Consider the following 27,963-nt stretch of genomic DNA (forward strand, 5'->3'; position numbering starts at 1 on the left):
TCACAGTAAAATAATATCAATATTATAGGATTGCTGTGATAACTACGAGATGGAGTGTGAAGATGGCCCATGGACACATTCCATTAATGTTAGTTCTTATCATTGTCTTATATGTTTCTCCATTTGATTAACATTAATCTTCACTTCCACTTAAATTGTTTGCTCTTTAAGAGAGATCTTAAATCTTGTATTCCTTGTATCCATCCCTCCAGCACTTAGTTTGGGGACATAGTAGGTACTTATTAAACACGAGTTGGCTTACTTTTGGGGTAGGCTTTCTTGGTATTTAGATGCATCCAAGAATGTTTCTAGATTTTGTTCTACCCCATCCTGCTAGGCTCAAGGAGTCATCCTCGGGCTGGTGAAGTGGGAAGGGACCAACCTGTGAAATGGCTAGCAGAGATTTTATTTATTTTACTAGTAGGTTTCAATCTCTATGACAGCTCCAAGGTGGTGGGATGGGGAGGGCAAGAGAGAAAGCAGGGAGCCTGGGGGAGGCACATAAGATAGTGGTCTCTGGCAACTAAATAAGCTGAGGGAACTCCTGGACCGAGCTCGTCTGGGTTGGAAAAATCCGCCTGCTGACTTCCACCCTAGTCCCGGCCTCATCCTCGTCCTCTTCGCTTGACTTGCGGCGGGTGTTCTGGTAGAGCACAGCACACACACCTGTGAGCCAGGCAGCCACAGTTCCTGCGGCGAAGATGCCGAAGCCGATGAGCAGCAGGAAGAAGTAGTCCTTGTGGTCCAGGTGCGTGATGCACATGTACCGGAGTGGGTTCCCCACCCGGGTGATGGGCCACCCTGTCAGCTCTGTGGGCTCCACACATGTGGCATTTAGATCATCTAAGAAGAAAAACACAGCAGGCAGGGTGCTGAAACAGCGTGACTCCCACGGTCCTAAGGCCAAAGGAGATCTGGAGGGGCCATCTGGACCCTCACTGCTCCAAGTGCGGTCTGTGGGCCAGCAGCATCGACATCACCTGGACCTTGTTAGAAATGCAGAATCTCAGGGCCCACCTGTGACCTCCTGAATCCGAATCTGCATCTCAACAAGACCTTCAGGATATCTGTTACACATTGGAGTTTGAGAAGTACTGGGCCTGGACTGTTCCTTGTCCCCAGGCTTTGCTGCATTCAGGCCATGAAAATGCTCTTAAGGATGCTCAAGGAAGGAGAGGCCACAACAGGGGTGGGAGGGTTGAAAGGTTAGGCAAGATTGCCATGAAGTGTTGACATCTCTCTGTTCTTTACCAGTCACCTCCCTCTTGCCCCTCCCTTGTGTCCATCCCAACTTTCCCTTCACCTTGTCCCTTTCTCTTTAGCAGTAGCTGAGTCCAACCTGAGACCACCAGCACCCGCCAAGAGCATTGCAAGCCACTCAACTCTAGGAAGGGACGAGATTCTCTTGAAATGTTTACTGTGTGTTCTACCCGCTCACCACTTCCCCACCCCCCCACCCCTGAACAAGTCAGGGGAGCCCAGGGTATACAGGTTGTCAATAGGGAAAGCAGTTCTGCTTCTCAGAGGTGATGTTGGCCATCACTGGCTGATTATGTCATCGACATGAGTCTTCAGTCATTCTTAGTGGCTGACTCAGCTTCCTGGCTACTTCTCTGAACACCTCCCCATATGTAACGCCATGGCCTTCACTATATAACAGAAAGAAAAGTGGGCTCTGGAGCTAGACAGGCCAGGCTTCTAATCCAGACTCTGTTACTTGCTAATTTTGTAAACTTCAGCAGGATACTGGATTCTTTCTCTGAATTCCATTTCCTCATCTTACCAGGCAAAGAATGACACTTCTCAGGGTAGTTGAGAGAATGTATTGACACAGGTAAGAAGGCACAGGTGATTGTGCCTCGAGCACGGAATCCTTGGAGCCCTATCACTGCGTTTTTCTAACTCCATATACTCTGCCATGCTGAGGCTGAGTGCTTGTGTGAGACGCTCAGGTGAATGTATCCAGCACACACTAGATCACTGAGCTCCAGCTCAGCGCTGAGGCCAGAGCTTGAGACAACCACAATCAATATTATAATAGCAGCCAGTATTTGCTAAGTGCTTACTATGCACTAAGTGAATTACAAATATCTCATTTAATTCTAATAATAACCTTGATGCACATAATATTATTTTCCTTGTCTTACAAATAAGGAAACTGAGACTCAGGAGATCCCATAACTTGAAGGTTGTAGATAACTGCAGAATCTAGACAGAAGACAGAAGACAGAAAGACAGTGTGAGCTTGTTTTGCATAAGTGGGATTTGCAAACAGGAGCTATTGTGGAGAGGAGTTTCCTCTAAACTTCAGGGCAGGAACTGCCTGACTAGTGAAAACATCACTAACCTTGGTGACCCAGGATGTTAGGAAAATCAGGTTCAGTTAGGGAAATCCTAATGGGGGCTGGAAGCAGCATTCAAAGAAAAAGTACAGAAGTAAGTTGGCTGGGGAGAAGGCATTTGGGATTATGGGTGGCTGGAAAGAGCTGTCCTCTTCACCTGGACACCATTACCTGCCTCTTGCTTCTGTATCAATGCACCTACAGCAAAGTCATTTTGTTTTGTTCAGGAAGATGGCCTGAAGTGTGTAATGCTGTTTAGGACTCAAGCTCAGAAAAAGTTGTAGACACAAGAGGGGAAGCCAGTGCAGGAACTGTGTCATATCCACTGTTTGTAATGATTACAGAGGAAGGCAGAGGAAGAAGCCTCTCTCTAGACTGAGTATGGGATGGTGGCCTTCAGGGCAAACCTGCCCCACCAGAGAGCTCTCAAGTAGAGGGAAAGGAGTTGAGGGCTGAAGTCGCAGGAATGCAATTATGCCTCTGTACCTCTTTCTAGTCAGCCTGGCTTGAGGACCTCTGTGGCTTTGCCCAGAAGGCCTGAGCGTGGGGCTCCTGTGAGCTGGGGAGGCACCTGGAAGCTCTCCAAGAATTCTATCGAGGGAGAGCTCAGGTCACCTGCCTAAACTGTGGGAGACACATGAATCTTCAAAGAAAGTTGTATTTGAGAAGGAAAACATGGGATTCGGAGGGTCTGGGATGTGTCTAGGGGGGTTTATCTCATTCTATTTTTAAAAAGATTGGGCTTTCAAATTGCAGCTTGGGCGGCAGAGATGAGACTAAACATCACACACGTTTCCCCATTTTGGAGCATTAACTTTGAAAGGAGCAATTAGGCAGTGATTTTAATGCATTGTTAGGCTGCTAAGTGAGGGATGTGGGTGGCTTTGTCGGGAGGGAGGCCTGGGTTTCTCTCCCGTTGAATTGTCTCCCCCTCTTCCCAGTCGCAGTGACTGCCAAGATTTGGGCTCTCCCCTCCCCGGCTCCCTATCTCCATTGTTTCCCTTTCCCAGCTCAGGGCCATTTCACACACTTCTGCCAAATTGCCTTCCCAAAGTACAGCTCTTCCTGGTCACACTCTGGCTCAAAACCCTCCTCTGACCTCCTGTGAACCTCGGAATAACACCCAGACCATTTGGCCTGGCATTCAGAGCCCCTCGGCATCTACCCCTTCTCCCCTTCTCTCCTTGCTTCTCAGCACTGCTGGTAACCTTTGCTCCAATCAAATTAAACTACATACTATGCCTTGATTACACCTCACCCTTACCCTCATCTGTAGTTACTTTGTTACACTGCTCCTTTTGTATCAAATGCCGCATACTCCTAGTTTTGCAGGATCATATTCTTCCCATCTTTTAAGATCTAACTTAAATGCGTCTATTCCAAGGAGACCTTCCTCAACCACCCCGTCCTCAGAGCTTGGAGGACATGTGGTTGTTCCCACTTGTGAACTCATCCCTAGCATTTCCATGTGTGATTCTTAAGTACCTATCACATTCTATCTTGCATGATGGTTATTTACGATGTGCATCCTTTCTCCCCTACTAGGTAGACTTTTAGCTCTTAAAGGTATAAACCGTGTCTGATCATTATTGTTCTGGTTAATAAGAGCTATCATTCATTGACCGAATTGTGTAATTTGTAAAATTGAGGGATGTTCTGTTATTTTTTAAAATTATGAGATTCTAGGTTAATTCTACTGTTCTGGTTTAATTCTATAAAAACACTCTGTAATTTTGATCCTTTGAAATTTCTTGAGAATTTGCTATACGGCTGAATGTAAGGTCAATTTTACTACACTTTCCATGTGCTACAAAAATATTACACAGTAGAACCTCTAATAACGTTGTTTCATTCTCTGTCATTTTGTTACAATATTAATGAGAAAAAAAATATTCCCAGCCAGGGCCACTGTTTGTATGCAGTGTGTGCACGCTCCCCATGTCTGGACAGGTTTCCTCCAGGTGCCCTGGTTTCTTCCCACATCTCAAAGATGTGCATATTAGGTGAACTGGCGTGTCTAGATTGGGCCAGTCTGAGTATGTGTGAGTGTGTGTATGTGTGGCCCCCAGTGGAATGGTGTCCTGGCCAGGGCTGCTTCCCACCTTACACCTGAGCTGCCAAGATAGGCTCCAGCCACTCACAGCCCTGAACTGAAATAATGAGGCAAATATTATCTTACTTGTGTGTATGAATCTTTCTTAAATGTATGTATGTTTCATATTTCAATGCTAAATATCAGAAGTATGTTTTGATCTTTATTTAGAAGTTTGGTGATGTTTTTGTGACTAGAAATAAGCTTTAGAAACTTAACTCTTGCTTATATCAATTAGCCTATGGTAGAATTGGTTTTGTTATATGTCATTTTGCTTGAAGTGGCAGTTTCCAAGAACCTATGGATATTAAGTGAGGACTTATTGTATTCTTTGTTGAGTACATTGTTCTATGCATGTCAGTTAGGTTGTGGTGGTGTACTGATCTTCTATACCCTTATTGACTTTTTATTTATAAACATCTATTGTCTCTTAGTTATTATTAGACTATTGTCTACTAGTCCCTGTAACTATGTAAAATTACTAGTTTTAACTATGCACTGGTCCACTCCATATAGTTCTTTCAAGTTTTGCTTCACAATTTTTTTTTTTTTTTTTCTGAGACAGAGTTTCACTCTTGTTGCCCAGGCTGGAGTATAGTGGTGCGATCTTGGCTCACTACAACCTCTGCCTCCCAGGTTCAAGTGATTCTCCTGCCTCAGCCTCCTAAGTAGCTGAGATTACAGGCACGTGCCACCACGCCCAGCTAATATTTGTATTTTTAGTAGAGATGGGGTTCCCCTATGTTGGCCAGGCTGGTCTCGAACTCCTGACCTTAGGTGGATCCACCTGCCTTGGCCTCCCAAAGTGCTGGGATTACAGGTGTGAGCTACCACACCTGGCCTTCCCTTTACAAATTTTAAAGCTGTGTTATTAGGTGCATACAAAGTTGTAATTGTTACGTCTTCCTGGTAGAATTACCCTTCTAACATTGACCAATGTCTCTCATTATCTCTAGTAATGCTTCTTGCCTTAAAGTTTACTTTGTTTAACATTACTATGGCTGCACTGAAATTCTTTTGGTTAGTGTTTACATTGTGTATCTTCTTCCGTCCTTTTACTTTTAATCTTTCTATATTCTACGTTCTTATATTTAAGGTATATTTTTGTAAGCAGTATGTAGCTGGGTTTTGTTTTTCATCCAAGCTAGCAAACTTTGTATTTTAATAAGCCCACTGACATTTAATGTAATTACTGATATATTTGGATTTATATCTAGTATCTATTTTTTTCATTTGTCTCCTTATTTCATGTCCTTTTTCTAACCCTTTGTTGCCTCCTTTTTTTTTTTAAATCATTTAACTTCCTTTTCTTTAGCTTATGAACCATACCTTCTTTTCCTATTCTAGTATGATGACTTTAGAGGTTTTATACCCATCTACTGATCCTGGAGTGCCTGACATGTGCTAGGCACTATTTGAGATGCTTTACAAAATTAAACTCTAAGCTCTACTCTTGATCACCCCACAGGGCAGTTTTAACTATTCCCATGCTATGGAATAAATAAACTATACATCAATTCTTCCTTCTCTGGCTTTCTTGATTTCCTTGCCTCTCACACAGGGCGTCAGCAAGTACTGTTGTACATGCTGTGCACTGCACAACTTCAGGAGGTTCCATTCATTTTATAGACAGGTGACCCAGCTTTATGACACCACTTTACTCAGCCTCACTCCAGTGGCCCAGGGCATTAACTACAGATGTCGTTAATATTGAACTTCTTATTTCAAATAGTTCCTAAGGAAATATAAACCACCACCTGGTTTATTTCTGTACGCAGTATCTTGCTCAAAGGCAGAAAACCTCTTTGTCAGAATCAGATGCATGGAACAACAACAGTGTCTGGGGCCTGGAACCACACATATTAGTGTAGCAGCCCAGGAGACCTCCCTTTCAGAAAACAGTCTTGAACCCTCCGGTTATAAGAGGAACTGCTTCTTTTCTCCGTCTTCCGGAGGGACCCCAGTTCTGCCCAGGGCTCTGCTGCAGGTTCCCAGTGACTTGGTGCCCCCAAAGAAGCCAGGCCATGGGCAGTTTGCTCTAAGCCCCTGTGGCAGCTTGCTCAGGAACCTTCTGGGCTGACTGGAGGGGTGAGCAGCTAGGCGGTGGCAACGGAAAGCAAGAGGGTGGAATCTGAAGGTACTGCAATTACCTCTCAGTGAGTAAATTATGTTTCTATCAGCTTAAGCACCTTGTCAAGCACTTTGTCAACTTCTACCCTGGACCTAGAAAAAAGCCTAATTCCCCCATGTTTTCTTTTAGGCCCCAGTCCACCCAAATATCACTAGATGTACAGTGCTTTGCCTTCTATTTTTTTTGCAAGGTAAATTATGTTTTTATCAAGGACATTGATTTGCCACCTATTCATTTGTCTGGCTCCACTCATTAGATTACAGATACTATGAGGATAAGGATTTTTTGTCTGTTTTGTTCACTGATGTTTATCAGGATGCTAGAACTCAGGGTGTATTTGTTGAATGAATTGATTGCTATTCAAACCCCTTGGGCTCGCTGTCCCTGACATAATGCTCCGGTGGAGGAAAGGGAACCTGAGTGGTAGAATACCATACGTGGGTCAGCTGACCTTGAACTGCCTCAGACACTCTACACTGGGTGAGTAGCAATCCCTGTAAGAGTCTGGGGAAGGTTCAGTGCGCTAAGTGAAGCTCCAAGGAGGCAGGAATGGATGCTCTTTAGGACCAGATGGAGGTATAAGCCTTGAATTGGGAAGGGCACCTCCTCTGTCCTGTGAGACCAAAGAGAAGGAAACAACGGTAAGAGTATGAGGACAAACTGCTGCAGACATGATATCAAAAGGTAATTATTATTATTTCCAAATTACTTTTTGAGAACTGTTTGAGAGCAGAGACCCTTTTTCTGAACCCTTGCATCCTTAGTCTCTGGCACGCAGTAGGTGCTCAATAAATGTATGTCGAATGCAAGCGTGGATTATTAGTCTGATCTCCTATAGTACTTTTAAAAGTCTGATGTCTTTGTCCTGTTGTTTAGGACCGGTTCCCCAAATAGAATTTGAAGAGATCACTATTATATATTCTGTTGTACTACGGGTGCCCAGAGGAGATGATTCCCTAGAAAGAAACCTAGGTTGGGCAATATGGCTGCTCAGGAACACCAAAGCCAACTGGCCAGCAAGGCCCCCTTCTCAGATCCTCATGCACAAACCTATGAGAATTTCAAGCCCTGGCACTGGCTTCTACATTTGCCTTTGTGGAGCTCCACTTACTCATTGCCCAGCTGTCATCTAATGATGGCATAAGCTAGGGGTCAGCAAACTACAGCCTGTGGGCCAAATCCAGCCTGCTGTTTTGTAAACAAAGTTTTATTGGAACACAGTTTTCCCATCCTTTTACATATTTTCTAATGCTGCCTTCACCTTAATGGCAATGTTGAGTAGGCGCAATGAACACCCACAAAGCCTAGAATATTTACTGTTGACCCTTTCTGGAAAGCATGTGCTGACTCCTGGTCTAATCCATCCTAGGCACTTAAAACCTTAAGGATTTGTGTTATATGGGCTTGCGCAAAGTACAATTCTTATCAGGTATTCACAATTTCCCCCCCTTGTGTATACAGTCTATAGATTTTTAAAGGTTAAAAGTGATTCATAGACTCATGGAACATGTAGACGAGACCTTGACGTTCAGCAAGTTCAGCCTGATGATGCCTGTGCTTTATAGGTGTTTTAGGTTACAGAACTGGTCTTGTGTATAACTGGTTGCATGTGGGCATGATTCAGAGGCAAGAAGCTTTCTTTTTCTCATAATTGCGTCTCATGGGCTTGTCAGTACCCAGAACTCTGTCAGTGGGAGATGAAACCTTTCGTTTCACCAATAAAATAACACTCAAAGTGTAATGTTTTCTGAAAAAGAAGCAAATGACTTAATCCCTACTCAGGGGTAGCCCCCTGCTACCACCTTTTGGTGGGGTGAGGGGAACAAGCTACATGATGGGGCTGGGGGCTGGGATCAGGTTCTTCTTGGAAGTTAAAAATTAAATTTTTTTTCTTCTAGTTTCTTCTCAGTTTGGCCTAAAACTGAGCCTGCTTAAGAACTACCCATCTGCTCAGAAAAATCCAGAGGGCAGACAGTTGTCCTCATGGATAACAAACCATTATGAAACCCCAGGAGCCGAAGGGCACCATCATTCACCAGTCCACCAGGCAGAAACACCAGGCAGAAACACCAGGCAGAAACTGTTTGCTTCCTCTTTCACATTCCATGTTCGGATCATAAGGAAACCCTGCTAGTCCTACCTTCAAAATGTGTCCCGATTCTTACCTCTTCTCATTACCTGGACCATTGCCCTCGTCCCAGCCAGTGTCCTCTTTTGCCTGAACTGTGTTGGCCTCTGAATGTGTGTCCTTGCTTTTTCCTACAATCTCTGTCTGGAGACAGCAGTGGGAGCAATTTGTAATTACAGATCATGTCACTTCCCTGCTCAAAATCCTTCCATGACTTACCATCACACTTAGAATAAAATCAAAAGCCTCTCCATGTCCTATCTACCCTATGTGACCTGGCCTTAGTAATTTTCTATCTCATTCTTCCCTTTCTCCTTTTCCTTCACTCTCCTCCAGCCATATTCCCTTTCTAATATGTCAAACTCATTCCAGCCCAACGCCTTTGTGTTCGTTCTCCCCTTGGTCTAGAAAGAGCTTCTTCCTCCCCATGTAATATTTCCATGGCTTCTCTCTCACTTTATTTCAGTTCTCTGCTCAAAATCACCTTTGCGGGCCCCCTGAGCCTGAAGTATCCACCTTGTCCTCAATCTCAGGCACACACTTCCTTTCCCCTCTCTTATTTTCCTCCATGGCACTTGTTGTTATTTGACATTATGTCATATGTCAGTTTATTTATTGTCTTCCTCTCCCACTAGAATGTAAGCTTCATGAGAGCATGTTTGTTTCTGTTCACACCAGTATGCCCCATGCCTGGCCAAGGCGCTGGCGTCTGAATGGTGCTCAGTAACTGTCAGTGAATGCATGCACTCAGATCTCAGTCTGGGCTCCTTACCCCTTTGTAAATGTCAAATAGGGATAACAATGCCTGTGCCTCACCTCAGCCAAATGCTGTGACCAAAACATCTTGACTGTTAGAAGAAAATGTGTTGAAAATTACAAGGGTTTATCTAACATGACTTTAATTCCAGTCTTAACTATGTTTTAATTGGATGCATCAGGTTTTTAGTTATTCTCTTATTTGAGTTGAGGAGAAGGCCAAATTCACCTATGTGATCAAAAAAGCTATCATTGGCCAGGTGCGGTGGCTCACGCCTCCCAGCACTTTGGAAGGCCAAGGTGGGCGGATCACTTGAGGTCAGACCAGCCTGGCCAATATGGCAAAATCCATCTCTACTAAAAATAAAAATGTTAGCTAAGCATGGTGGCACATGCTAATAGTCCCAGCTCCTGGGGATGCTGAGGATCACCCCAGTCCGGTAAGTCGAGGTTGCAGTGAGCTGGGATTGCACCACTGCACTCCAGCCTAGGTGACAGAGCAGCAAGAGTGTGCCTCAAAAAAAACAAACAAAAAACAAAAAACAAACAAACAAACAAATAAAAAAAACCAAAAAAACCCCACCAACTATCATTGCATATGGACCATGCAGCAGATTAGGTGTTTTTTAATGACATCATCTTGGAAGCGTTAACACTCCCCTCAAGAACTCCAGCACCCCTAAGCTGAACTCCTTGCCTCTGCTCACCCTGTTTGTTTCTGCAAACCCACACTGCTCTACGCCTTCTCCACATCTCATGTGACAATCAGAATCACCACCAGGCAAAGAATTTGTAACAACGACAGCTAGCATTAATTGAACATTTACTGTGTGCAGTTCTAAAATCTTCATATGGGTTTTTTCATTTAATTATCATAACTTGAGGTAATAGGCACTATTTTATCTGCATTTTGCAGATGAGAACTTGGGTTGGATGGAGACTGTTGCCCACAGTCAAGTAGCTGGCAAGTGACAGAAGCAGGATGAAAAGCCAGGTGACCTGCATCCAGAGCCCACCTTAGTGTTGCCTGCTCAACTAGGGTGTGAACATCTCAAGGACAATGGATATTTTATAGTCGCCTAATTGGATTGGTATTATGGAATTATGGAAGCATCATAGAAAACATTACATGAAACTGTGTACTTTATAGATACATAGTCATTCTTTGTTTTTTACCTCACTGAAAGAGAAATACAGGCACCAATTGGGCCCCTCAATTGTATTCGTCCCCCATCATCACACTCACCCCCATCTATGTTTACCCTTGCCTCCTTCTCTGCAGTCCCAGAAGGCAGAGGAGGTGCCACTCCCCTTTCAAGGATTACTCCTCCATTTGGTTCTGGAGACCATCCATCCACTCCTGTCCCCTTGGGGACTTTACCCCACAAATGACTTCCCCTCTCTCCTGTATCTTTGTCCTTTTTCTCTGCATCGACTCTTTCCATCAGCAGATAAACACATGGTTGGATCTCTTTTCTCCTAAAAATCCTCCTTCTTCATTTGTTTTCTCTCCAACTAGCACCCTATTCCCTTCAGTCCACAGCCATGCTTTCTAGAAGAGTAGTTTACATGGTTTACTCCTTCTTATCTTTGATGTTCAGTTCATAGCCCATCATGGATAGGTGTTCACTCCTATCATGCCAGTGGAACTGCCTAAGACATCAGGGATCTCCGGTGCTAAATCTGATGGACAGTTTTCTGTCCTTAGCCGACCTGCTCCCACTTTTTGGAACTCTTTGGCTTCCATGACTTTATCCCGCTCTAATTTCCTTTGTCTGGGGGCTCCTGCTGTCCTACATGGGTTGCTTTTCCTTACTTGACCCTTTGGTATGTTGCATTCCCCAAAGCTTCTGTACTTGGCCCTTATCCTCATTTGAAACTCTTTTTCCTGATTGATCTTATCTTCTGTTAGGTTTCAATGATCACTAGTGAGTTGATGACCCCCAAATATATGTATATTTTATGCCCTGTTCTCTATTCTGAATTTCAGGTCGGAACATCCAAATGCCTAGTGTTTTACAGGGACTTCTCACTCAATAAGGTCAAGACGGGACTCGGCTTCTCCCCTGACTTCCTCACTGCCCTCCTCCAAGTGTGTTTATGTCAGCAAAGCCCCCATACTGTCCAAGCCAAAGTCTTGGGAGCTACCATTGATTTTTCCCTTTCCTATAGTTTCTGTATCTCATTCATTCACTCAGGAAACACTAGTTGAGCATTTTCTCTGTGTCAGGCCTGTGCTTGTTTCTGAAGATTCGGATCTGCTCTCATAGAGCTTCCAGTCTATCAGGGAAGACAAATGTTAAACGAATACACATTTATTAATTTGAATTGTGCCGGAAGTTACAAAGGGTGCACAAGAAACTATGAGAGGAGCTAGTTCAGTCCCAAATCCTGTTGCTTCTGCCTTCTAAATGATTCCTTCTCAAATGTCTACACCTTTTCTCCTCACTGTTGCAATAGGCTGCCATATTGTCTGGCTTGAACGCCTACAGGAGCTTCCTTCCTAGCCCTACCTCCAGCTCGCTTGCCTCCCAAGACTTCTTAGGATATATTGCATGTTCCCCAAAAAACCATTCAAGGCCCTTCCTAGCTGGGCCCCCATCCTTTTCTCTAGCCACATCCATCCTTTGCAGGATTACCTCCAGGATGAGGAGCTCTTCACCTTTAAAGATGAGGAAACTGAGGTTGACTGCTTTGGCCAGACTTGCACTGCTGTTTTCCAGAGTCCTGAGTGATGCTGGGTGACCTGAGGGACCAGGTGTAGAGATCTGGCATTTCTGAGCTTGGAGTGACCTTCGATCACCTACTCTCAGGGATCCCAATTGGCTTGCGTCAGGGAGTGTGTCAGCATCACCCAGGGGTTCCTAAATGTCCCATGCTTGCTGCTCCTATCCCTTCTCAGATTTTCTGGGTGGCTTGGGGATCACTGACTCAGCTACACGCCTCTCAGACCCCTCCTTGCCCTCGGGAGGCTGCTCTTCTGGCTTTCAACAGCCTTGGAAGCCTTGGAACTACTGGTTGCCCAGTCTTTCTTTCTTTCTTTCTTTTTTTTTTTTTTCCTTTGATCTTTATTTTAATTTCCCTGATGGAGGACATGGGTAAGCATTGATAGTGGAATAACGTGAGGACCTGAATTCATTCTGGAAATCTAAGTTTGGGCACAGTTGTGGATGACTTTGTACTTGGTAGGTTGAAATGGGGCCATTATCCCATTACAGCAGTCTTGAATACAGGATGATATAACCTCATCATGAAACTAAGATGTTCTCTGCTCAAAACGCCCTCAAAATGACTTGGACCTGAAGCAGCACATGACTCAATCCATCTGCTCCCTGCAGATGGCCCTGAGTGGCTTTGTCCACTGCCTCTGCAGCACCCTTGCTCAAGCTCCTCTGATGTATGGGCCCCACCATCAGACTCATTTAGGACTGGTTAAGGCTATCAGAGCTGACACAGACGGGACTCTCTGTCCTCAAACCGCCCCACTCTGGCCCCTGGTAGCCTGTCACTTTCTAAATTCTCACTGTTTCTGGTTGTTCCCTGTCAAATTGCAAGTGTTCCCTGAGGGGATATTTCAAAACACTAGGCATTAGCATCTCAGTGCAAATTGATTCATTTACTAATTGGAACAGCCACGGAAGGTCCAGAACATAAGCCACTGTTCTAGGGTTTCTGAAAAGTGGCCTAAGGACCACTGACATGAAGAGTTGACTGAATCAGAACCTCAGGGCATAGGACCTGGGATTCTTGTGCTTGTTAGAGTTTGAGAAGCACTGTTCGAGCAGGTCTGGCCTGGGAGGAAAGTTTGGAGCAATGAGTTCCTTGGGGTGGCGGCATTATTTTAGTGAAGTTGAGGGTGCTTAATATAGGAGGTGGGAGAGTGCAGGAGTTAGAGGCATCTGCTTCTTAATTGAGCTTCCTAATTATGTGACGTAGCCCTCATCACTGGGAACACCTCCACCTCAGCACTTGCCACTATACGCTTGCTCCCCTGGAACCCTGCCTGCTGAGCACTGTTCTCCTCTCACCTCCTGTGCACTTATCTTTCTATTTAGGTCCATAGGCTACCAGCTATAAGAGGCCTTTGAGGATATCTAACCCAAATCCTTTATTTTAAGGACAAGAAAAGTGACTCTTGAAGAAGGAAAGTGACTTTCCCCATATCACATAGTGGCATTTCTGGGATCAGGACAGGGCCTCCTGGCTTTTAATTCTATTTTCTGTCTCTTATATCCTAGATTATCTTATTCAAGACAAAAATTATGACTTTTTTCTCTGTGAAACAGCCACTCCAGCATTATAATGCAATGTTGGGACATAATGAATATACAATAAATGTTTCAGAGTTAAATGGATCATGATGTGCCTGACAGCAAAGAAATATCGTGGCATCAGGGAAAAACATTGAACTTGGATGTCAGGATATCTCTGTGCTGGGCTTTTCTCCATAGCCACTTACCTGTGACTCTGGATTCTAAAGTTGTAGCTTAAACATCCTATGTTAAAAGGCTACCCTGACCAGTATGGTAGCCACTAACCTTAGGTTGCTATTTAAATGTATTGAAATAAAATAAAATAAAAAAATTCAGTTCATTTGTTCTAGTCAAATTTCAAGAGCTCAATGGCCACATGCGGCTAGAGACTACTGTATCGGGCACCATATATGTAGACTATTTACCCTGTTGCAGAAACTTCTGTTGGATAGCATTAGAGCAGACTTTGCCAGTAGAGGGGAATGGGATGTATGAGGCCAGGTTTTGTATGTTTCAGAGCTTAGGGTTTGAGTGAATTTTCGAGAGCATCCTGAAAGCCATTCGACCCTATCCCCTGAGGGAAATCAAATATTGTGGGAAGAACTCAATGACCACTCTCACCTTCAAGTATCATTAATGACTGGAAAATAACAGTTCTGGCCAGGAATTAGTCCTCCCACTTGCTAACCTGGGCCAGAAAGGAAATGGAACGTGTGGGTCTGTTTTCAGTCTGTATTGATCAGGGCTCAGTAGAGCACCCTGGCAAGGGACACATTACAACACACCTCCATTTCTGCTGTAACTTTTGTGTTTAAAAAGTGACTATATTAACTCTTTGATAACTGAATACTTTTCAGTACATCTGGTGAGTATGCCACTGGAGAGTTTCTTTTGATTCAGAACTTTGATTATAGTGGCAAATCTCTTGCCAACTTGAGAAAGTTTTGATATTCTTGTTCAGTCCAGCCTTATGATAAAATAAAGTGAATGAAACACTTGGCTTCCTCTACAACCCCTCTATAGGGGATGTCCTTAGCAAAAATGTGACACAGGAGTATATGATATTGCCCTCATGTCTTTTATTTTAAGACCTCTGCACTTCCTTCTTGCACTTCTGTTCCTTCAAGGTTCTCCACTACTGCAGAATTAATCTTAGCTAATCAAATTCCCAAGAATTAACTCCTGCTGATATGAGAGCTGATAAAGGCTTAAGGACACTTGTGTTATTCTTCCCAGGAGTTCATGTATTTTTGCAGGTTCTTCAAGATCATGACACATACTTGGGACCCAAAAGGATGAACCTGTAGTGGCTAATTTCAGATTAGTGGTAGGAAGTGGATAGGGACACACTGGGGCAAAAGTATTTATTACTCAGTTATACCATGTAGGTGACGTCTTTCTCCTGAGGCTAGAGAAAGTTGCCTACTTTTAACATCCCCAGAATGTTGCCTACACATCCACACTTGCCTCTGGAAGTGGAGCTTGTCTTTAGGTAGAGCTTTGGTTCTAGATTCGGGTGACTCAGGAACAGGCACCCTGCTGCTGCTGGTCCAGCCCCAAGTCTTATGGCCCAGGCTGAGACAAAGCCTTGATTTGAGCTTTTGCTTTTGTTGACTAGGGTCTGAACACCCATGTTCTTAACTTACCTAATAATACCCAACTCAGAATGTGATGTAGACTTGTCCTGTCCCTCCAGGATTCTCTTTGCCCCATTTTTGTTTGGGTTAGAGTCTTAGAAGCAGCTGCCCACCTTCCCACATCCTATCTATATTCCTGCCTGCATCTCTATAGTCATGTTTCTAGACAGGGTGCATTGTCCTTTAACACCACATATGCTGAGCCTTCCTGAAGTCCACTGCTTATCTAGGGGAACACTTGACTGCTTTCTGCTATTCTACTCTCTCTGTACCTTTCCTCATCTACCAACCATTTGTTTTTTGATTGCTTGTAGTGTGTCAAGCTTAAATGCTAATGGCACTTCATAAATGTTCTCATTTCATTTTATGACAGCCCTAGGAATGTTGGTTCTATTATTATCCTTGTCTTCAAGATGAGGAGATTAAAGTTCAGAGAAGTTAAGTAACTTATCTTATATCCTGCAGCTAGTCAGCATGAGGGCTAGAATTATAACCCATTGATTTTATTCCAGAACCTGAGCTCTTAACACTGGGCTCTGCTGCCTGAGGGTGGCTGTCCTTCATCACCTGGAGGACAAGTGGCTGCCCCAAGTGCCTGTCACCCTAGTAGGCACATGCTGGTCATTTGTCGTGCCCTGTTTTGTTCTGTTATGCCCAACTAAACTATGGCACAGATATGGCGCAGATGACCCAGAGTTACGTGAGTCTCCATATGCAGCCTCAGGTTTCTTGGTTAGTTACCTTCATGAGCACTTGTTTGGCACATATTAGGCACTCAATAAGTATTTAAATAGATGAATGGATGAACTGAATTGTAGCATGGAAGTCCTTTACTTCACTGCATTGCTTTTCAAGGAATATATGTGCACTCTCATATTGTCCTTAATATTATACTACAGTGAAAATTTCCCAGGGCTAAGGTTCAGTATTTCCTTGGGTCTAAAATGAGCCTGTTTGTGAAGTAGATTCTGTTCTATAAACAACCAGATTACTCAGCTTATTTCATAGAAATCTTCCTATTTCCTGAAACATGGATATATGCGGAGAGATACATGGGCTCCATGCTAGAATATGTCAAAGATCACCATTTTGATAACAAATGTGGTATAAATAGGTGGGCTTAAGTTTGAGACTTCACTAAGAATGTTTGCCAATAGCAAAGATATTTCCACCTAGCAGAGACCATGAGTCATCATATGAAAGTCAAAAGAATTAAATACCTTTCCTTACATTGAAGTTTGGCTACAGGGCAAGAGAAGCAGCCAATGAATTTTACTGTATGGGTGTTCAACTTTATGGGTATGCATGTATCTGTTCATGTATGTGGGTGTGAACCTGTACATTTATGTATGTGTATGTAATATGCTGCTGGGTATGTAAGTAGGTATGTATGTATAAATGGTATATATGTGCAGGTATGTAAGTATGTATGTATATATGGTATGAACATATGTATACATGGTATATACAAACCTTTGTGTTTGCATGTGTGTGTGTATGTATTTGTGTTTTCATGTGTGTTTGTGTGCATATTTGTGATTGCGTGTGTGTATGGGAAGGGAGAACCAGACTGATTAAGGCCCAAATGAGAGCAAATGCTAAGGTTAGATTTACCCTTTTGGAGTTGGGGTAGACTGGGGTGAAACCTGGGTTTGCAAGGGAAGTACAGGCATATCAACGACTTTATGATGGTTAGTACTTATTATCCAATGAAAATGATCTTGAGTCAGTTCCAAGTGGCAGCCAGATAGAAAATAAAGCTGAAGTTTAGATGCTGTAGCCATATGTTTATAATATGACTTATATTTATAACTAAACTCACTTACAGGATGATAGTTATGTAATTTGAGGATTTATGAGATAGTATAGTCTTGTGGAAAAAGACCTGCATTTGAAATCAAGGGGTTCAAATTATTTTCTTGCCATTCATCAACTGTGTGATTTTGGGCGGGTCAGTCTATTTTCTCATCCAAGGATAGGGTTAAAAATATCAATCCTAGTCTCTTCCACAGGCTGAGGGCACAAGTTTAAGTGTTGGCGTGACACTCACACTAAAGAAAATGTACCATGTGTGGAAAAATGGAGGGAGATGAGCAAATTAGCAGTGGTGGGTGCATGTGTGGGGTCCCACAACTGGGGAATGAAAGTTTTCTCTACCTCACAAAACAGACTCTTCATTCATGAGGAGCTTATAAGCTTGACAAGATAGACACTCCTTTGTGATGTCTTGGAAAATATGCAGTGAAAAAGATCTACTTTATAATCCCATTCAACTGTGGATTGAACTGAAGAGTCAAAGAGTCCAAAGTGGTCAGCCTGAAAATTCTGAGAAGATACAAGTGTGCAAGCAGAAATTTGATGAAGGGAGATGGAGTGGGAGGTGAAATGGTAGGCTTAGGTGCTGGGGTGGAAGCCAAGCTATGTCACTCTTGTCATCTGGGGTGGGAGGTCCCACTTGCAATCTGATAGGCTCTACTCAAGGAAAAGTGCATGTATGGTGGGGAGGGGCAAGAGAAGATGACACCCTTCCACAGGCTAATTTGCAGGAACATGGACAGGGAGAATCCCTTTATGGACCACAGGTCATGCATGAGGATGATTAATATTGAACATCTTTGATAGTGCTTTCTAGACACTATCACAGCTTTGGAGAAAAGTAGAAAACATTATCTCTGGCTCCTAGAGATGGTGTTATAGAAAGGCAAGGCCACCTACCCGAGATAACTGCTTCTGCCTTCTAGTCCTGTTGGAAGAGGGTCTGACAAAGTTAGTTTGTTTTGATTTATTCTAACAACTCAAGATGAGGTATCTGGCAGTAGGGTCAGGTGTCTAAGGCACAACATTTAAGGAGGCACTGACTCACAATGTCTCATTCTCAGGGCACTTGCTCTCAGTGCCTCCTTAAATTTTGCCTCCTAAAAGCCCTGCTTGCCTCATCCCAGTCCAGATTCTGCCAGGAGGACTTTCTGAGCCACACCCATTGGGAGGGCAGGAGGGCACGGTTTTCACTTGCTGTCACCACTTGGTTCTCTCTCCCCCAGTTCTCCTTGAAGTCTGTCATTCTGGCCAGGATTATTCCTAGCCTATTGCCACCTGGGCAGCACTTCATGGTGGAAGCTTTAGCAGGAATTTTATGAACCTGCATCGATGAAAACATTTGCAAAGGCAAACACCCAGGGAAGGGAGAAAGACATGGTTTTGACAGGACTTGATTTTCTACCCAGAGTCCAATTTTGTCGGATTACATCAGTGGCTCCAGCCTTTCTGTGAGGGGTTATTTCTCGTTTTTCTGAAGCTCTGACTTTCCTGGGTAAAAGTGCTATTATTGGTGGAGAGAAGAATTGGAGGGTAAGGATGAGACAGTAAAGTCCCTAAGATAAAGAAGGAATGAAGCACAGGCACCATGGCAGGCTGGGTGAGGACAGCGGGTAGAGCGGTGGCCAGGAGCTTGGAAATCTCCCAGGTAAGGGTTGAGCATCTACCTGTAAGACTAGAATCTCTCTGCTTGACACAGTGAGCACTGGGACCCTTTCTCCATTGATTCATGCCATTCTCTCCTTCCGTAGGAGGCCAGCATCTTCAAAACAAAGCAGCTATCAAAAGCCCTGTCTTCCTTCTTCCCTCCCTCTCTCACTGTCTGGGTAGCTCACATGCCCCTCCTTCCATCTGTATATTAAACTTTCCCTTCTATATATATCATACTCCTATTGAATTCTCTACTGCTTATGAATGACTGAATTTACTTTTTGATCCTGGAAAAATTCAGTTGCTGAATTAAACAGATTAAAACAGTTTACCAACAGAATACAGGGTCTGTATATTACCTTGTCATTTTGCAATTACTTTATCATTTCTACACACATCATATATTTGATGCAACTCTGTACCTTAGGTAATATTATTATCCCCACTTTATGGATTAGAAAACTGAGGCTCAGAGAAATGGTGATATTTCAAGTAGCCAACTGGTAAGTGCTAGTTTGGGACCAGAACTCAGCTCTTTGAATTCCTATTTCAGAACTTTTTCTTATTGCTACTCCAGTCAACCCAAGGGTGGGTCCTGCAGAGTAATAAGAATGTATTCAATCAGCTTCACCCAACTTTTTCTCCCATTCTGACCATCTTTTGAGTTCACCTTTTCTGGAGCCACTTCAATCACATCCTCTTCCCCACACCCGATCAAGCCCTCACCTGAGGGATCCATATGGGACACTATTAAGAAGATGGCGAAGTCCAGGAAAGAGCAGTTGCACTTCCAGGGGTTTCCACTCAGAAACAGGGTCTCCAGAACAGGGAGGTGGTGTAAGGCAGCACTGTCCAGGGTCTGCAAGCCGGTATTTCTGAGGTCCAGGTACCTCAAAGAGGTGGTGTTGGCAAAGGTGAACTTGTGAAGCGATAACAGGTGAGGGTTGTTGGCAATGTTCAGCTGCACCAGGTTGCTGAGGACCGAGAAAGTGAGTGGGGAGATCGAGGTTAGGTTGTTGGAGCTGAGGTCAAGGTAGATGAGTTTGAAGACCCCGATGAAGGTATAATCCATCACCTCTCGAATCCAGTTTTTCTGACAGTCCAAATAAACAAGGTCACTGAGGAGTCCTAGATGCATTGCTGGCAAACTAGTGATTCTGTTCTCGTTCAGGAACAGCCTCCGGGTGTTCAGGGGTATGTCAAGGGGGTATTCGGTTAACTGCTTCGCTGTGCAGATTACTTCTTGGGCTTGACACAGACAATTATTTGGACACTTTGACCCTGATACCAGCCCCATTCCAAAGGAAAAGAGTAACCACCCGGGGCCAGGGCCTGAAGCAAGGGACATAGTAAGAAGCCACAACCACCCTCCTTCCACCTTCCTGCGGGCTCTGTCCCTCTGATCCGAAGGCTGCCGGTGGAGGGTGGGGCGGGGGAGGGGCGCTGGAAAGAACTGTAACACTTTAGCTTTGTGCAGAGCAATTTTCCATTACAGGAGGACTGAACAGAAATTGAAACGCGAGGCTCAATGCCCTGCCACCCAGCTTGGTGGCTCTGCCTCTCGCTCCCAGACTGCTGCTGGAAGCTTGCCCACTTGGCAGCTTTGAAAGGTCTCACCCTTTCCCTGCATTTGCAAGTGAAGGGGAGCCAGGGGAGAGCCACATGACAATGAGGTTGCCAGTGGACACCTTTGTGATGTCAGCAGCCTCCGGAGACTGCCTGGCTGAGGGAAAGAGATTCCTCACCTCTCCTTCTGGGTGGTGTGGGGGTGTTTTATGTGTCTTGGTAAGCCAGCTGGAACTTCCTGGGGGAGTTGGGGCCTCATGGGTAGGAGCCTGCAGCATGCGTGTGTTGGGGACCCGGCTGGGTTCAGTGTGTGGGTGTGCATAGTATCTGTACCCCCTCCCCATGGAGCTGTAGTGGAAGATTAGGTGACACTGGACCCCCTAATCTGCAGGCCATGGAGGGAACACAGGACATCTCCAGGCCAACTCCTTTTCTTAGGGATAAGCAGAGTGACTTGCTTGAGGTCAGTTCTCAGCGTGGGTCTTTTCTTGGGTATAGATTTGGATGGGTGCCAGTTTTTCAGTGTTGCCAGAAGAAGATGGAAAAGGGGTTGTTTCTTTTGAAATGAGGCAAAGGAAATTCCTCTGATAAAGTGGTACTCTTTTCAGACTTTATTCCTAGGATGTATACATCTCTGCATTTTGAATATATATATATATGAATGTATATATAGATATGTGTGTGTGTGTGTATTTTAAAAAGTTTTTGAACAAGTATAAGCTACTCCTAACACAAAACCCAAATGTATGTATAAAAAAAATCTGAGTGCAACAATAGAACTATTTTTTTACCACTCGTATTCTCCTAGGACTTTTAAAATAGTGAGTGCCTCTCTAGTACTTCTAGTGTGAGTTTATATTCATTAATTACTTGTCAGGTGATGGGAGTCTTTTGGAGCAAGGGATAGAAAACCTGGAAGCTGAAGAGTTGGGATGTATGCCACACCCTGTGGAGGAAGGCATATCAGACAGAAATAAGATAAAACATCTGAGGAGTTGAAACTTTTATTTTTGGGAAAATTGGATTTCATTTTTTAAAAACATTCATATATACTGAGTTGTGAATATTAATAACATATTGAAACCTAAGCAGAGTGCCTGGCACCTGGTGTATAATAAATGTGTAGTGAATGAACGATGTGAGAACGTTTCTGATGTTTTGTTTCCTTCTTTTGCTTCTTTGCCAAGAGAAATTAATAAAGTCAAATGGATTTGTGGCTAGTTAGCTAATGCTTGATTGTTTACTTACTCAGCATTCCTTGAGTGACTGGCTGTGAATTAATATGATGACTTAGGCGTGTTTACCAAATTGAAAGTGACCTTATTTAAGTAGACATTTCAAATACTTAAAGTAATGACCCAAATGATAGCTGTACTAATTGAAGCATGACTTAATTGATAGGGCAGACACCCTTTCCTCATAATTAAAACAAATTCTATTAAAAAAAATAAGTTCCTTCCTAGATCTTACGTGATTGCCGAGGAGAGAAATCTGGCATATGAAGTCTATAGAAAAGAATTAATTTCCAAAGTGACTACTCTGGGGGCTGTGGCGAGGGTGTGTTTTGCCGGTGGAGTGTGGCAGGGATGCTTTGTTTGGAAGGGCTGTGTTTGGTGTCTGCTTCGCTTCGATGAGAAATGATCGCTGATTCACTCACCAAAGCTCATGGAGTGATTTTGCTGATGCTTCACCTTTCTTTTATGCCATTCTCCCTCTTTCTGACTTCTTCCCCTCAGACAGCCCCATCTCCAGGTTGCCCTACTTCATTTCCAGCCTCCTTATCCACACTAGCTTTCTCAAGATAGTAGCCTCAGGATTACGCCTACCTGTTTGGCTGTATGGTTACAAGTGCTCTCCTTAGAAAAGCCTTAGGTAAATATGTCATGCTAAAGGTTATTGACTGACACCAGTCAGCTATGCCTGGCTCTGGAGTATTACCATTTTCACAAAGCACTATGAGTGGTTTAACCTCAGGGAAGATTCTTTTTGTTTGAGGTAGCTGTATTTTTTTGGTCCTGAAGTCTGGACACTCACGGGCTAGTTTCAGCTTTGCCAGGTTAGACCACATCTCTAAAGTGTGTACCTCATTTTGAGACTGAATAAATATATGTTCAATAAAGAAGAAGTAGACTAGACAAAGGATAATAGAGAATGTAGCATTGCTTAAATTACCTGATTTCAGAACCTTAAAGAAATTTTGTTTTCAAAGAACAACTTGTGAAACTATTATTTCAGAAATGCTGCATTGGGAAGTCCTACACTAGGCTGTTTGCCCTTGGTTGAGGTGCTTAATTTCTCTTGGCTTTATTTCTGTCATCTACATATTGAGGGAAATGAAGTAGATAATTTCCAAGTGTCTTTAGGACTTCCAAATTCCTTCATAATGGAAAGGTTTCAGGCATCATCCAGCAAACCCGTAGAGGCTGGAGTGCAATGGTGCGATCTTGGCTCACTGCAATCTCTGCCTCCCAGGTTCAAGTGATTCTTCTTGCTCGGCCTCCCAAGTAGCTGGAATTACAGGCCCCCGCCACCATGCCTAGCTAATTTTTTTGTATTTTTAGTAGAGACAGGGTTTCACCATGTGGGCCAGGCTGGTCTCGAACTCCTGACCTTGTGATCTGCCCACCTTGGCCTCCCAAAATGTTGGGATTACAGGCATGAGCCACTGTGCCCAGCCGCCTTCCTACTCCTTCTCATCACACCATATAGTCCCACTTATCATGTGGCTGTAAAAAGGGAAATCTCTCTACCCAGCGAGCAGCTCATGCAGCTTCAGCTGCAGCATGGTTGCCCTTCGTGTGTGTGGCTGTTTTATTAGCCTGCCCCTGCCCCTTGGATAGCTGTTGTGCCCATCCTTCCAGGAGGACAGGTGAAGTATCAAGTGAGCACTTGGAGAGGCCCCTCTTATCTTGTACAATCGCGCTAGCTGACTCTGCTCTCAGGCAGGCTCCTATTTTTAGCTGTGTCTGATGGAGGCACTGTCTTCCTAGCTTAATGATCCCTCTCAGATGCCAGCATGCCTCCAAACAGCTCTCTGGTGATCCAAAGGATGGGTGGGCACAGCCCCTGATACCATACAAAGAGGAGGCTGGGTGACACAGGGCAAAGTGAACACAATTGAGATGCTGAGGCAGTATGACTTTGCGACCTCTCAAAGCCCTGATTTTCTTTCTGTAAACAAGACAGGACACTCTCCAAAGGCTTTCCCAGTTTTAAAATTCCATCAAGCTTCGGTTGTGAAGGGAGAGAACAGATGATTGAAGTGTCAAAGCCCAAGCAACTAAGACAGAGTCAAGCGATTACAAAGCAGACCATGAACGTTAGCTAGTAAATAGTCCACTCAGCTGTCTGGGTACAAGTGGTAAGGGATATTTAATTTTGGCATGCTTTTATTTTCTCAGGAGAAAAATAGCAGAAGGAAGTGCACGTGCCATTTTATTCCATTGAAACTGCCAATGTGCTCAACTTAGGACTTACATGGAGTTAGCAACGTAGGGGCACACAAGTCAGTACTTTGTTAAACTGCTCCCCAGGCAGGGAATGTTGTGGGTTCAGGTCTAAAGAATGTCACAGTCTCAAGGACTTTGGTGTAGGAGCCACTTATGGTATCCAGTTCACTCCAGACTTTTGACACTGCCTGGGCCCTCTTCAGCAAAGTCATCTCTCAGCAGGTGTGGTGCCTGGGGACAAGAAGTTCAGCCTGAAAGTGGAAAAAGAGTTCCAAAACATGCCGGGAGGGCTGAGGCCTAAGGGCTAAATATGTATGTATCTGTCTATTCATGAGTCTTGGTTCTGTTTCCCGTGCCAGCTGGTAGAAACTATTTTTGTCTTTTCCCTTCAGGCTGCTGGAGTCTCCACTCAGGAGATCAGACCCTAACACAGTAAAGGCCAGAGGGCCAGAGGAAATCACTCCCGTTTGTTGTATTCCCCAGGGATATCTTTGATTTCTAGGCTTCATCCACATTCCACACTTCTGCAGGATTCATTGTCCAGAGGATCCAAGGGGAAGCCTGCAAATTGTATACCCTTTTTAGGGGCAGAATTGGATCATGTTTTCAGCTTATAGCAAATCAATAAACTGTTGCCCATGGCTAAGCTTATGTATAGCAGTCCTTACTCTTGAAACTTGATTTGTAACTGCCAATAATGGCAGCTGTCTAAGCCCATTGATTTGGGACGAGAATATGGACCCTTTATAGGTGCCTTGTAGATTTCAGTATGGGAGAGAAAACTGTGGTACAGTGTGAGCTTTGTAGTGAGAAGATTCCTCAGTGGGTGGCTTTGGGCACACACTTTAGCTTCTATGGGCATTGGTTTTCTCTTTGGTAAAATAGAGATGATGAATATTGCTTCTCCAGTGTTGTTACAGAGATTGCCTGTGATTTAAGGAAACATGATAACCACCGTTTACTATTTACCCTGTGTCAAGAATGTGATCCTCCCAGCAACCCAATGAGTCATATTGCATGACCCTCATCTTATGAATGAAGAAACAGAAGCTCCAAGAGGTGCCACTCGCCCGCAGTCACAGAGCTGGTGAGTGACAAAGGCTGTATTGGAACAGGAAGTGTTACTACTGGGCATAAGCCCTAACTACTGAGCTGCAGTACAGCATCGGTGCCTCAAAATGATCATTATTGTTTTCATCAGCTCCATGGAATACATTGTCCCTCTCTAACACTAAATGGTGCCTTGACTTCAGACCAGATCAAACTACTGTTTTTAATATGATCTATTTATGCTTTGAGTTTCCTTGTCTTTCAGAAGGCTTATGACATGTTTCAGGCTTTAAATTCTTATATTAACCTTTGAGATTAAGGTTAATGTATATATTATATATATACACACACACATATATACACACACACATATACACATAGATATACATATATATATATGTATCTATATATTTTTCTTTTTCCAGGTAAGGACATTAAGTGGGAAAACAATTTGTCTAAGCTTACTCAGAAAATGAGTCAATATCTAGGTACCTAGGCTGGTGAGAATGTAGCTGGATAGAACATAGATTTCCTAATGTTTTTGAAAGGAATTTCTTTTCTGGCTGGGATGGCTGACAAAGAGATGAATGGAATGATGCAATGAGGGCTATCTCATCACCATATTCCTGAAAGGACAAAAGGACGAATGGAGCGGGAGCAAGGGGATTCATAGGAAGAAGGCTTGCTCTCCTGTGGGCCTTGCAGAGCATCAGTACTTCCCACCTAGAGCTCATGAATCCACTTCCACAGGTAAGCTCTTCCTAGCACTTCACTTCCTGGACACACTGAGAAAGTTACCTTTAAGACCTGGCCATAGTTCCAGTGATAGCAAATTAAAGAAAAGCAGATAGCTGAGTGGTCAGCTTTTGGATCTATGCTTTCACTTCTGTTGCCAGACATGCTGCCATTTGAACTCTTTACCACAAGAGCCTCCATGATGACAGATGTGGCAAAGGCATCCCTCCCCCACCTCTTCCTGGTGTCCTTAGATTAGTCTAAATATCAGAGGCAGCTGGGTGCAGTGGCTCACGCCTGTAATCCCAGCACTTTGAGAGGCTGAGATGGATGGATTGCTTGAGCCCAGGAATTCTAGACCAGCCTGGGGAACACGGCAAAACCCCATCTCCACAAAAGATATAAAATTAGTCAAGTGTGTGGCACACAACTGTAGTCCCAGCTACTCCAGAGGCTGAGGTGGGAGAATCACCTGAGCCCGGGAAGTTGAGGCTGCAAGGAGCTGTGACTGTTCTACTGCACTCCAGCCTGGGTGATGGAAGGAGGCCCTGGCTCAAAGAAAAATAAAATAAAAATCAGAGGCAGTATTGCTAATCCGTCATGGGGCTTCAATAGCTTCAGCTCCCTAGATCTTGCTATCTTCCTTCTTGGAAAGGCTGTTTCAAAGGCTCCCCAAGCTGTAGAGGGTGAAAGGTCTAAAAAATGCCTATGTGAAGCCTTGATCCACAGGTCTTGCTGCGTCACTTGGCCACTTGCCTTCAATCCTGTTTTCCCAGCTTAGAGCCACCACTCTTCTGCGCAGAAACAGGCTACGATGGGTTCTCTCTGAGATAGGTTCTTTTGCTGTTGCCCTAGTAACAGAATTATTAAACCGAGTTCCAGCCTCGAGAGGATTTGTGCCTGGTGAGGTAATGTCTGTCGCATCCAGCCTTTCTTTTTGTTCCACTCCCACTCCCTTGCTTCAGGCCCTCTGTACCTCACATTTAGTCTGATGCACTGGTCTCCTCCCCGGCCTCTGTGTTTCCAGTCCACCCTCGCCGACGGGGCTGCCCCTTACTCAGCAACACTCTTTCTCAGGTTCAGACACTCCTCCTTGGTCAAATTCCCCATCAGGCTGACATGCAAAGCTCTCCACGATTGTTCCAAAATACAACCCACTGTGTGCTTGTGCTTTAGCAGAGCAGGATGTGACCCAGGGATGGTGACGGGGTAGAGCCAAGAGGAATTGGAAAGAGGAGCCTGTAGGGCTTGGTGAGCAACCTGTTGGTTGGGAGGCTATATAGTGTAGTGTTTAAGTGCATGGGTTTTGACTCAGACTGTCTATAAAATCTTCCTACTCTCACTTAATAGCTGTGGAACCTTAGGAACGTTTCATAATATCTCTAAGTTGCACCTTCCCCAAATGCAAAATAAAGATAATGACCGTATCTTCCTCATAAGGGTTTTCTTCTGCTCAATTAAGGAAGGTCATCTTCTAAAGTGCTTGGCTTAGCATCTTCAAACTTAGAAAGGTACCAGAAATGTTAGGTGTGATGATGATTATAGTAGAGGAAGGTGGAAGGGTGGTGGTTTGAGAAATGGAACTGAGAATGGCTCCTGATTTTGGTGAGTGGGTGGAAATCATGCCAATAGAGAATTCAGTCACAGAATAAACAGGTTTTTGAGAACAGATAATGATTTCATTTTTGGGCGTATTGAGTTTGATGCATCATAGCTCACTTTTATTGATTCTCACTGAGTGCCAGGCACTACACGAAGCATTTTGCATATATTATCTCTTACGTAATTCTCACAAGAGTTCCTTGTGGTAAAGTTATCAGCCCATGCAAACTTCAGTAACCAGCCCACAGTTATTAACTTGCCCATAACTTGTCCACAGTTATAAAGATGCAGAGCTGGGATTTGAACCCACGACTTTGTGTCTCCAGAGGTGGCACACTTTATCACTATATACTCTGCCTCTTGAATATCTTTACTATGGATATTAAATTAATCTCTTTTTCATGTTTTTAGTGCTAAGATGGCCTTTGGGGGAACACAATAGTCCACACTGCTTCTTGCCTAGGTCGTGTTTTGTCCTCTCGCTTGCAGTCCCCTTGTGTAAATTTGGCCCCCAGACTCCAGGATTTCTTTTATGACATGTGCCCTCCTGAGTTTATGCTTGGAGTCAGAGGCTCAGTCCTCACCTAATTCTCACTTTGGTCCTTTTGTCTCACTCTAAATTCCCCCTGGATGGGATCTTTGATCTTGAAGTGAATTAGTGTCTCTCAGCATCAGTTTCCTCCTCTGAACGATGCAGTTATAGAATTGTAGTAAATGTCAAGAGATAGATGGAGTTCATTGAGGAGAAAGGCTGTTT

The 27,963-nt window shown here is 44.0% G+C and overlaps 1 protein-coding gene across 1 annotated transcript; it reads right to left on the reverse strand.

The window, feature by feature from the left end:
* Positions 1 to 390: 390 nt before the first annotated feature.
* On the reverse strand, positions 391 to 20,442 carry LRRC52 (leucine rich repeat containing 52). Its single transcript, XM_025363052.1, has 2 exons — positions 19,531 to 20,442; positions 391 to 843 (listed from the first exon to the last, which is right to left on the reverse strand). Exons 1-2 carry the CDS (start codon positions 20,150 to 20,152, stop codon positions 524 to 526), a joined length of 942 nt encoding a protein of 313 aa, XP_025218837.1. The 5' UTR covers positions 20,153 to 20,442; the 3' UTR covers positions 391 to 523.
* Between the last annotated feature and the right edge of the window lie 7,521 nt (positions 20,443 to 27,963).

The sequence above is a fragment of the Theropithecus gelada genome, chromosome 1, assembly GCF_003255815.1.
Source record: "Theropithecus gelada isolate Dixy chromosome 1, Tgel_1.0, whole genome shotgun sequence".
NCBI classification, from domain to species: Eukaryota; Metazoa; Chordata; class Mammalia; order Primates; family Cercopithecidae; genus Theropithecus; species Theropithecus gelada.

Excerpts from the sequence above, each read along its gene's own strand:
- LRRC52 (XM_025363052.1), bottom strand. The coding sequence starts at position 20,152 with ATGTCCCTTGCTTCAGGCCCTGGCCCCGGGTGGTTACTCTTTTCCTTT. Across the intron at positions 844-19,530 it reads GTCCCATATGGATCCCTCAG|ATGATCTAAATGCCACATGT; the intron begins GTGAGGGCTTGA and ends TTTTCTTCTTAG.